The following is a 12,349-nucleotide window of genomic DNA, read 5'->3' as shown; positions in this document are numbered from 1 at the left end:
ATGCACCCTCATGGGCAGACCTTGGAGGGAACATCTTACAGGGGGTGGGGCGGTGGGTGAGGAAATTAAGACAGCTGCATGCTCTGAGAAGCTCAGTTTGTCTATGCACTTGACAATGGGGACATATTTGATCGCTGTAATATTGTGCCTGTTTGACATTAAGGACTGGCAGTACTCTGATGGGCTGTTTGATCAATGAATACACCAGGAGAAACTGAAGAATCAGTTCTATATTCTTTTAAAATGATTATGAAACAAAACTGTTGCAAGACAAAAAATTCTTTGTTGAGTGTCCCAGAGATTTTGTGTTGTTCTTTGTGATGGATTGGCACCTGTATCTTCATTTTATTGAGAAGGTAGTAATAACATGTCCCTCAGTACAGTTTTTTGTCTGCATGTGGTCCAAATTCAGTGCACTCAAATTTGAAACAATGTGTTATGACAATATTCAATATTATTTGATTTTTATTCATTAATGACTAAAGACATGTATTGAATATGAGTGTGGTACACTCAGATATTGAATCTTTAGCAACTTAAACATTTTTTTCAAAATTGATAATCATAACTATTATGTCTTGTGATACCTTTGAAATCTTTGTGTAGGAACAAGCAGTGGCCATAGAAACAAAGAAAAAAGATAAGAAGACGGGCATGTTTAGCTTCCTGACAAAGTTCACTGACAAAACAAAGAGCAACAAAGGCTCCATTGAATTTTCTCTGGCTAATTTATTTAAATGCATGTGCTGCACATATCCAAAACCTTCTGAAGAAGCAGAACGTCTACTAATGATTTCTGGAAGTTTAGAAGCGATTGGAAAGAGACTGGAGACCCTTGAACGGTGAGACCTGTTTTATGAACATTAGAAAAGTCAAGGAATGTGATAATATCATGAAACAGTGTACTTATGCAGCACTAACTATTAACTGTCAATAATGGTTGTCTGTTTAATTTATGTTAATCAAGGGCTTTTACTATTACTTTTTTCCCAATAGATTCATAATAATATCATTGCTTAAAAAATTCATAATTCACACTTACGTGTCCATTCAAGGAAAATAATTATTTAGTATGTGGTTTAAGAATGCAGATTTATTTAATTAAAACACCATTCACTCTAACACTAAAATTAGTTTGGAATTTCTTAAATCAGAATATGGAACTCCACTCAAAACATTACACGGTGGTGAATAATTTTTTTCCAAATTGTCTGATCAATCATGTTAATTATTGTGACTCTTCAAGCTTTCCCAGCAGATATGGTGAAATAAACTTCACAGGTTTGACACTGGATGACATTAAATTTGCACAATGTCATCCAGTGGAAATTTAGTTATTATTATTAACTTTACTGGACACATTGGATCCTGAGTTGTTCCACATCCAGTTCTTCTTTGAAGGTTGTATTGTTCAGTTCTGGTGATCTGCCCAGTACCATTACATTCTTTCTGATTGTAATTTTTGCAACTCGTCTGAAATCTCTGTAGACCTTCTATGCATCATTTCTGCTGAAAATGTTTTTTTCTTAAGAAGAATACTAATTTTATCATTTTCCTCTGTATCTGTTTTCTGGAGTTTAACTGCTTTAAGATCTTGCTGAATGTTTGGATCCATTGCCCTCCTGTCTTCTTTCTAAGATTCCTCATCACAAGTTGTTGTAAAATCCTGTTTCTTTTTATTCACTATAAGTGAAAGAAATAAGACTCTTTTCTTATTCATTATGCTGGTGACTGGGTCAGTCTCCTGATAGACAGATTCAGTGGGGAGACTCCTTTGAGCTTCTATTTTTATTTGTGTAAGTCCTGATGATTCTTCTTTTAGTTTTGAAGGGCTGAGCAGTTCCTCTTTCATTTTTAATGTGGAACAAGGTTTCCCAAGCATAAGTGGCTCCCAGAAGAGTTATGGTTTTGTATTGTTGGAACTTAGTGTCTATTGAGAAGCATTTCTTATTATATGTTGACCAATTAGAAAGTGAGCCTTTATCATTTTGTTGGTTCTATTTATCCCCATTTGTTTCTCACTTAAGTTACACTTCATAATTCGGCTATGGTGTTTAAACAGTAGAACTATATAAATTTTTTAATTGATTATGAAGGCTTTTTCTTATACACAGGAATTTCATGGGCATGATCTCAGTTTTCTGAAAGGATACTTGTTAATCTGTTTTTAAGTTGATTTTGTGAGACTGGAGATCTGGGTATGATCTACTTTATGTCGTGAGTTAAGAGAGCTAAATGATCAGCAAGCTGCAGACAGTTTGTTCTCATTTAGGGTTTTGCTCCAATTTTGATTTTAGGCAGATTTTCTTTGTGTCAAAACCTCATGATGTAGTTGATGGCAGCATTGAAAAGCGGTGGCAACAATCCATTGCCTTGTCTAAGACTTTTTATTGTGAAAACCTTTGAAATTGTATCCCTAACTTTACCTTGGAATTTGTCTTGTTTAAAGCTAGTTTTACGGTTTTTGTTAATTTGAGATGAAACTGTATGTTTTGAGGATTTTTAAAATTGTGAATCTGTGAATATTATCACATGCTTTTTTGAAGTATGTGAATGAAATAAGGAGTTGTTTAGTTCTGTATGGCCAATGGCCTTGCCACAGTGGAAACATTGGTTCCCATCAGATCACTGAAGTTAAGGACTGTTGAGCTTGGCTGGCGCTTGAATAGGTGGCCATCCTGTCTGCTAATCTCTGTTGGCAGACAACAGCAAGGAGAGTGGTGTGCCATCCATGTGACCTTCCATATCTTCATCCAGTGATAGGCTGAGAATGAAATGGCAGTCAGTCTGTACCACTGTGTCGTACGAGGCACGTTTGGACATAGTTTATTTCTGTATTTGTAACATTCTACTACTAGTTTCAGACTGAAAATTTGGCCTGGGCAGCTGCTGTGTGGATGAAATCTTCCTAGTATTCTCCAAGTTGTGCTTCCAGAGTGTTGTTGATCTTGTTGTAAATTGTACAGGAGAAAATATTGTTTGTAAAGTCTGGAAGTCCCTGTAATTATCTATGTTGGTTTTATCACCTTTTTTATGTAATGGGGAGATTATTTCTGTGGTCCAATGCTCTGTAATTTTCTTTACAACCCATATTTTGACCAGCTTTGGTGGCGATATATGACTGCACGTTTTCCTTGTTTTTCCAGATTTCTGCACAGATTAGGTCTTTGCCAAGAGCCTTGTAATATTTTAGTTTTCTGATTGTGAGTTTTATCTCATTGCTGTTGAGTATCTATTAGACCATGGGTGGTTAAAATGAATTTGTCCATATTTGTCCATATTTCTGTTGGGTCATCACAATTTAAAAATTTGTTGAATGTCTCTGTAAGGATCTCTTGTTTTCTTACTATGTGGTAACTTTCCTGGTTTACCTCTCAGCTTTAATTTTTTTAGGGGGATTCATATTTTTAAGATATTTGCCAAAAGTTTTTTTAATAATGTGGCAATTGCTTTTTTTAAAAAAAAGGTTACATCTATTATTTCTAGCTTTTTTAAGGATGTTTGCTTTGTTCATCTAATGATTTTATGAGTTGGACTTCCTGTGTTTTATTAGCTCTAAATTAATTTTTTCTTGAATTTTGGACTTGATGGTTAGTTCATGCAAGCGTGGTGTCTTGTCTGTACCACCTGGTTGCATTCGTTCCACCAATCATGTTTCTCCCTGAGATTGGAGCTAATTCTTCTGCTGTCAACTATAATTTGATGATCAACTCTTGTAGTGATTTGATGTTGATAGACTCTTTCCAGATTTCGTGTAGGATATGTTTTATTAATTTGGTTTGGAAGAATTTTCTCCAATTTTTATTTGGAAGTTCATTCTTTACCCTAGGAGTTAATTTTATTTTGATCTTTACAGTGTATTAGTCAAACCGCATGTATGTTATCTTTGAGACTTCAAACTTGTAGATTTCATGATGGTACAATTTATACAGGGAGACATGATCTAGCTGCCATTCACATTTTCTGAATGCATGATGTTTCCAAGTTTTTTTTATTTGATTTTGTTATAAGTTTGTGGTTCCTGCAAATTTCAGTTTGACCAGTCTTGTTTGTTCATTTATGAGCTGGTCATTTTCCATTAACATCTTGGCCTCTTGTTACTTGTTCCAGTTGTGCATTTAAATACAGTTAATAATAATAATGACAATAGTAATAATAATAATAATAATAATAATACTTTAGTCAACATAAAATGATTCATTGCATATATGCAAAAATGTGAAGATTTAATTTTTCTCTTATGAATTAGCCAGTTGTAATTGAAACTAGCTTACTCCCCTTTTGCAATATTATCTCAGTTCATCAATCAGTCTGCTAGTAACATGACATCAATTACAATGACAGTTCTTTATTGTTCAGCTCTCATCAGCACAAATTCACACCAAAAATAGCAGTTGCACCACAAAGTTTCTGACAATATTTGTTTCTGACAGCCCATACCGTGTTCACATCACAAATCTTTCTCTCTTTGCCAGAAATGAAAGACTGACAGTACTTAAATGCTGAAGGCATCTGGAACCAAAGACATATTTAAAACTTTTTGACTACAAGGATATTAGAAAACAATAGAAGAAACACGTCTTATGGCAATATGAGGAACAGGTCATACAATTGTCATTTTAAGAACCTGAACACCACTTTGTATGTAAACTCTATATTCTTTGATTGTATAAGGCATGTTATGTGATACTAAAAATTGAACTGAATTATTAAGAACACTGAACAAAACACACTATTACATGCCAAGTGATGGAATAAGAGTGAACAAACTGCAATGGTGGCACACGTTTGAAAAAAGTCAAAGATTTTGGTAGTTCAAAGATAGCATGTTGTGTCAACAATTGATTCTGGTGCTCGAAGACCGCCACGAACCCCACTCCTCCCTAGTGGGGAGCACGGAGAGAGGTGGTGTTGTAGGTTGGTGTGGCACTTGGTCTGTGATTGTAGATACCGTTCATGATGAAATCGTGTTGCCACGTTGGTGGGCAGAGCAAGTGCTGAACCAGGAAACTGGGATCAGGCAGCCCAACGATGTGGGGGCATGGAGCGCCATGAGTGGCATGCAAATAGTGAGGGGGCCATTGTTGTCAATTGAGGCAGTGTTGGCTGTCTCCTCTTGTCTGGAGGGATCACAAACGCTCAGAGGAGCATGATGTGTGAAGCTATTCACATGGGTACTAGAAGAAATCTGCTAAATTTCGATTATATGGTAAGTCACTCAAATCTTAAGGCTGTAAATTCAACTACATACTTAGGGATTACAATTACAAATAACCTAAATTGGAATGATCACATAGATAATGTTGTGGGTAGAGCAAACCATAGACTGTGATTCATTGGCGGAACACTTAGAAGGTGCAACAGGACTACTAAAGAGACTGCTTACACCATGCTTGTCTGCTCTATTCTGGAGTATTGCTGTGCGGTGTGGGATCCACAATGGTTGGGACTGACAGCTGACATCGAAAAAGTTCAAAGAAGGGCAGCACGTTTTGTATTATCATCAAATAGAAGAGATAATGCCACGGACATGATATGTGAATCGGAGTGCCAATCATTAAAACAAAGGTGTTTTTTGTTGGGATGGGATCTTCACATGAAATTTCAATCACCAGTTTTCTCCCCTGATTGCAAAACATTCTGTTGGCATCCACCTACATAGGGAGAAATGATCATCATGATGAAATAAGAGAAATCAGGGCTTGCTCAGAAAAATTTAAGTGCTTGTTTTTGCTGCGCACCATTCGAGAGTGGAACGGTAGAGAGACAGCTTGAAGATGGTTCATTGAATCCTCTGCCAGGTACTTTATTGTGAATAGCAGAGTAATAACGTAGATGTAGATGTAGATGTAGACATAGATGTGGGCAATCGAATCGTCCAGTTTGGGTGGAGGAGCATGCAGGATGGACAGTGTGTCGACCCGTAGCTGCAAAGAGAGATCCTTGATGGGAAAGGATGACACGTCAACGTGGAAGATGACAATGTAGGTGTCATCAGATGGCATTGGCTGCTCAGTGGAATCACTGTGGTAGGGGCAAGGTGAGGGTAATCCTTCATATGCAACCTCTGAGCTGGGTGCAATTGTCACATGCAGTACTGGAGCTGGAAGGAGAGCTCGGCCCATTAGGAGCATTGGGGGTGAGGGGTCACATGAAATATGGGGTGGGGTGGAGTTGTCCTCCAAATCTGCATCTTTGTTGAGCCACTAAGCTGGTTCGAGATGCAAGACGGACACTGTTTCTCTTTTACGATGGAGCAGAATGCCAAAGCTCTGCAGTGAGTGGCGCAACACTGTATGTGGGCTCAAGTACTGGGAGAGGGTCGGGGGGGGGGGGGGGGGGGGGAGGCGGAAGTGCAGGTTGCATTGTGTCATCACGCAACAATACATAGTCACAAATGTGTAGGTCTTTGTGCAGTAAAATGTGAGAGCCCGTGTGTGCCCTTGGTGGTGCAGGGCTTATCTACACAGCAAAGTGTCAGACGTGTTCTACTAGAGTCAGAAGTTCGGACTGCACATGCATGTTAGAGTCCTTGATGAATTACGCCTGAAGGACGAGACGTACCCTGTACAATAAATCTGCTAGGGAGATTTCTAAATCCTCTTTGTAGGCCATACGGATGCCAAGGAGGACCCAGGGGAGAGTGTCTGACCAAGACGTGTCATGGCACATCATTGCGCCTTTTAAAGTACAGTGCCAGTGCTCAGCCAGCCCGTTGCTCTGCAGGTGATAGCCTGTTGTGCATAATTTTTTTGCACTACATCGGTCATACAGCTAGGAAAAAAGAACAGCCTCAAATTGTCATCTCTTTATTTATTTACTCGTTCGGCATCACAGAGGCATAATTTACAATATTCTTATCACTATATACTAAAAAAGAAAACAATATAATTCTACACTATATTAGATATGTTTTTGAGCCACTCTATGGCTGAGTCACTGAGTCTATGTATGTCCATGAGTTCACCACCATAGCCATACACTTTGCACACGAGTAGATGGTCCATTGTCTGTATTTCTCCGCACTCACATACAGCGCTGTCTGCCAGGCCCCACTTGTTCATCAGGTGTTTACATCTCCCAACACTCGTTCTGACCCGGTTTAGAGCTGTCCACACTCTTCTTGGTAGGTTGAAGCCATCAATCTTCTTGTTCAGATCGTGTACTAAATTTTTGTTCTTAAATTCACTTGCCGACCATACTCCGTTCCAGGCCGTTCTCGGCTCAAAGGCTTGTAGTTCTTCACCGATTTTCCAAAAGGGTGATCTGGATTTAAGCCTGTTTGTCGGTGTCAGATCTTGGTGGATAGGGAGGTCCGGGTTGTCTATAATTTTCCTGTAGGTTCTTAGGGCTAGCTGTGATCGCCTGATTTCTGGAGGCTCTATGTTCGCTAGTACAGGAAGCCATGCACAGGGGGTGGCCCTGAGTGTTCCCGAGATTATTCGCATTGTCTCCCTCAGCTGGACATCCACTTTAGATACGTGTGCACTTCTCCTCCAGACTGGTGAACAGTATTCAGCTACACTGTAGACAAGGGCTAGTGCTGAAGTTCTCAAAGTGCTCGCTCCACATCCCCATGTTGTTCCAGCCAGTTTTGAAAGGATAGCATTGCGGGATTTTAGTTTTTGCTTTGTGTCTTCGAGGTGTGAGCTGTACGTTAGGGTCCGGTCTAGTTTCACTCCCAAATATTTAGGCTTATTCTCATGTCTTATGCTTTGGCCATTCGAAAAGATCTGTAATTTTCTGTGTGTCTCTCTGTTGTTGAGGTGCATTATAGTGCTGGTTGTTTTGTTGGGGTTGGGAAGTAGGTGCCACTTGGAGTAATAGGTGTTCAGGACTTCAAGGTCTGCATTCAGTGTTTCGTCGAGATCGTTGTAGTTTTTACTCTGATATGCGATGGCCAGGTCATCTGCATATGCAAATTTGCGTGATTTAGTTTCTGGCAAGTCAGCTATGTATAGATTGAAGAGGGCGGGTGCTAGTGCTGAACCCTGTGGCAGACCATTATTCAGAACCATGCTCTTACTGTTCGTGCCATGGACTGAGACCTTGATTTTCCTGTTCGTTAGTATGTTCTTGAGTAGTTTATAAGTCTGCTTGCAATTTATGATTCTAGTTAGCTTAAGCAGTAACCCTTCAATCCATACTGTGTCGTAAGCTGATGTGAGGTCTATGAGGACCAGGCCAGTTTTCATCTTGTTCTGGAAGCCTTTCTCAATATAGGTTGTGAGGGACAGCACTTGATCGCAGCAGTTTCTACCTGCTCGGAAACCCGCTTGGTATGTTGGGAGGTTGGCTTCGATGTATGGAGTTAATCTAGTCAGCAATATTCTCTCGAATAATTTATAGGAGGTACATAGCAGGGATATTGGTCTGTAATTCCTAGGATTATCTCCAGTCTTTCCGGGTTTCAGCACTGCGATGACTTTTGCTTCTTTCCATTCCTTAGGCACAACCCCCGTGCTTATGCATTCCGTACAAAGTTTGGCCAGCCACCTTCTTCCTAAAGTTCCCAATTCCTTTAAGAATTCTGGTAGGATGTTGTCAGGTCCGGCTGCTTTTCCTGTCTTCATTAGCTTCAAGGCCTGGGATATCTCTTCTGTCTCCACTTCTTTTACAATGCCCATGTTGGTTGGGTTATTAAGCAATAAACTGCTTAGCTCTTGGGAAATTTCTCTCTTTTCGGCTGTTTTTAGCTGGATTTTGGAGGTCTGTTTCAGGACAGCTGCAATCTCAGATGCGCTGGTTCCAAGAGTCGGCCTGTTAGGCGCTGTGGCACCGCCTAATTTCCTCAGCAGGCCCCAGCTCTTTCTGCTGGAGTGGGTAAAATCTAGATTCTCCATCGCCTCCCTCCATCTACTCCTACGATCCTCATTCATGGCGTTGACCAGTTGGTCTGCAGTCTCCTCGTCCCCGGTCTTCTCATATTCCTCCAGTAGTGTTTCACACTCTTTCGTCCAGCAGGGGGTGTATTCCTTTCTCGATCCTCGTGGAATTGCATTTAGGGCCGCTTTTTGTACTAAGTTTACGAATCTTTTGTAGTTCTCAGGTTTTGGTGGTATCCGGTTTATCGTTTTCTCAACATAGGATCGGTATTTATTCCAGTCAGCTTTCCTCAGGTTCCACCGGGGGATTGGGAGGCTTTTTATGACTGGGATTGATAGTCCGATCTCCACCATTACTGGATTGTGCTGGCTTCGGGGGAACGCCTCGAGGACCCTTCTTATAGCTCGCACGGGTGTACCTGTTGCTCCACGTGTGACGAAGGTCAGGTCAGGTGTTGACGTTGTGCCCCACGCCTTTGATTTGAAGGTCGCTGTGTCCTTGGGGTCGAAAAGGAGGTGTAGGTCCCGGTTGTCTGCCCAGTCACTTAGTCCAGTCCCTACAGCTGCGGATCTCGGGTATCCCCACCTGGTGTGCTGAGAGTTAAAATCGCCAGCGTAAACTGCTGGGTGGTCAGCCTCGGGTAGGATACCTGTGGGCCATTTCTGTGATGGACGTTTGTAGACGTTATACAGTGTCATCTCTCCCAGTTTTATGCCTATCGCATGCTCTGCTGGTGCCACTTTGGTGTCCAAATTCATTAGGAGTTCGTTCTTCGCTAGGGTGGCTATGCCATGTTTGTCGTGTCCAGTGTAGCTCACAGCTGTAAATCCTGGTATTTTGAGTCGATTGATGGTTTCATCTGTGAGGTGGGTCTCTTGTAGGAGTACGACACTTACTCGTTAAGATCTTTTCGAGGATTTCTCCCTTGGTCCTCGTGTAGCCTTCTATGTTGAACTGGCATACGTTCAGCTTCTTCATGCTAAGACTCTGCTCTATTTGCCTCTGTGTGGGCCGGGAGGCATTGTCGCGTCCGGCCGCCGTGGATGTGTAGACTTTTCGCCGCTGTGCCATGTTACAGTGTTGCCCGGGGTACACCATCTAGGAGGTTGTCTACACTTCGTACCCCATTGTCATCTCTGGTCCATTGTGACTGAAGACAGGCAGCTGAACCACTTGGTCCAGGAGGCTATAATGGCTCATGCAACAGCGTCGGCTGTTATATCCTTGATCAGAATGGTCTCGCCCCACCAACTAACATGGTCAATGATGGACAGGATGTAGCAAAAATCCTTTGAATGGGAAGGAATGTCAAACGAGCCCAAGAGTGGGTATGCATGGCAGTCAGCCTTGGAGTGTTGGCAGGGTACACATGAACGGGACCAGTTTTTGCAGTCTGGCCAGCCCCTGTCTGCACAAAAGACTCCGTTATTAGGCACCATGTGCCTAATAACAAAACACTTCATTATTCAGCACGTGGTGGCCCAAATACTAGGATGTGTGAGGTCATGGACAGCAGCAAATATCTTATGGCACAAGACAGCCAGGACCTTGGGGTGGGCTGTGCCTGTGGAAATGTCACAGAGGACAAGTAGGGAAGAACCTGGAATTTGGTGAGGCTCAATTGAGAGCAAGGTAGACTCACTGTGTAGTAACTGCTGTATGTCATCATCTGTCTTTTGCGGGGTCACTAGTTCATCAAAGTCCAAAGAGAACAAGATCATACCAATTCATAACATGTTGTCGGCGACAATGTTGTCCACCCCATTGGTGGTGAATTGACATATTAAGTCCATGTGTCAGAAGCATAAAGGAGGAAGGTCATCTGTTGGGTTAGACACTGCATCGGCCAGCAGCTTGTGGTCCGTATATATAGTCACTGATCTACCCTCGATGAACTGCTTCATAAACGAAAAAACATTCTCATTTGAAAGTGACCTGTTTACACTGTGAGGAAGACAACTTTCATGAGAAGAAACAAAGTGGTTGCGCAGAACCCTCGATGTGATGAAGGAGCACAGTGCCGGTGGTTGCATCACTCGTGTCTGCCATGATCGATATTGGAGCTTTGGAGAACGAGTGCATGGAGTGACAGCATTCGCTAGTGCAGTTTTTAACTTGATAAACGTGCGTTGCATGTCATCACACCACAGAACCTTGCGAAGTCCGGAAGTGTTCTTGCCTGCAAGTGTATCAGTCAAGAGTGCTTGCAGGGATAAAGCGTGCAGGATGTGTCATCAAAAATAGTTTATCATGCCTAGGAAACAGCATAGGTCACAGTAAGTCTCAAGCAGAGGAAGGTCACAGAAAAAGGCGACTCATTCCAACATGGGGTGAATCTCTCCTGCAGAGAAAATCATTCATTAGTCGAGAAATCCTTAATGCAGTGAAGGCAGTTAAGGACAAGAATAGCACGACCATACCACTTCCACCACCAAACACAGCAACTGAAAATTTCCAACAAGAAAATGAAACTGAATCACTGACAACAGGTCCAGCACTAGAATCTCCACTTTCTTCAAAAACAGCTGAGATAAATGATTCAACTAGGGCAGAAGTTTCCAAAGCAGCTTCAGCAGATGCAGCTACATACTACACAACTACAACAGCAACACCAACCCCCACAGGATCAAGTGTACAAGCTGACAGTGTAGAAACCTCGCCAACAGGAGATCCGCCCTCTATGGCAGAAAGGAGCACACTAGTGTCTGCAGCTGCTCCACATAGGATGTGCCTGAGATCAAGAAAGTCCTCAGCTGCAAATGGGGATTTTTTATGGTACTGGGGCAGAAGGGGGAAGGTTCCAATCAGAATGTAAGTAATGTAGTTAATAACAACAAATGTGGGTGTTACCAGCACAACAGCTCCCTCCTCCCTGCAGAAAACTGTTCCTGTAATATTGGTATGTCAAAAGAAATAAAACTCAGTCCCAACAATGGCAGCACCACAACCAATCATGTAGTTAAAAATAAGCTCAAAATTTTTCACCAAAATATTCAAAGCCTGCTCTGTAAGTTAGACCAATTTATTGTAAATATTGATGAACCAACAGGCGCAAATTGTGCTCATATTCTCTGTCTGACAGAACACCATATCACTTTTGGCATCGAAATGCTCAATATACCAAACTATGTTTTAGCTACCTCATTTTGTAGAAAGCATATGTGCAAAGGTGGGGCAGTTATTTATGTGAAAAACAGCCTGTCTTTTAATACAATAGATGTAGAGAAATATTGTGTAGAGAAAGACTTTGAGGCATGTGTCACAGAAATAGTAGAAGCTAACAAGAAACTGGCAATCGTAGCAGTATACAGGGCTCCATCTGGTAATTTTAAAGTATTCATGAAACAATTAGATTCTGTGCTATTGTATCTAACAAGAAAAAATAGGGACATTATAGTGACTGGAGATTTTAATATAGATTTCCTAGAAAGCTCATCTTCTAAGACAGAGTTTGCAAATTTAATGCATACCTACAACCTTGTCTCCACTGTCAGTTTTCCCACAAGAACTACTGCCACTTCCA

The 12,349-nt window shown here is 41.4% G+C and overlaps 1 protein-coding gene across 1 annotated transcript in view; it reads left to right on the top strand.

The window, feature by feature from the left end:
- LOC126262688 (chitin synthase chs-2-like) overlaps positions 1-12,349 on the top strand; it is a 254,809-nt gene that overhangs the window by 169,254 nt on the left and 73,206 nt on the right. The window contains exon 17 of the mRNA XM_049959463.1: positions 607-842. Coding sequence (XP_049815420.1) covers positions 607-842 — 236 coding nt within the window. The remainder of the gene's footprint in view (positions 1-606; positions 843-12,349) is intronic.

This window comes from Schistocerca nitens, chromosome 6, assembly GCF_023898315.1.
Source record: "Schistocerca nitens isolate TAMUIC-IGC-003100 chromosome 6, iqSchNite1.1, whole genome shotgun sequence".
NCBI lineage: Eukaryota > Metazoa > Arthropoda > Insecta > Orthoptera > Acrididae > Schistocerca > Schistocerca nitens.
This window is presented reverse-complemented; position numbering and strand designations above follow the sequence as displayed.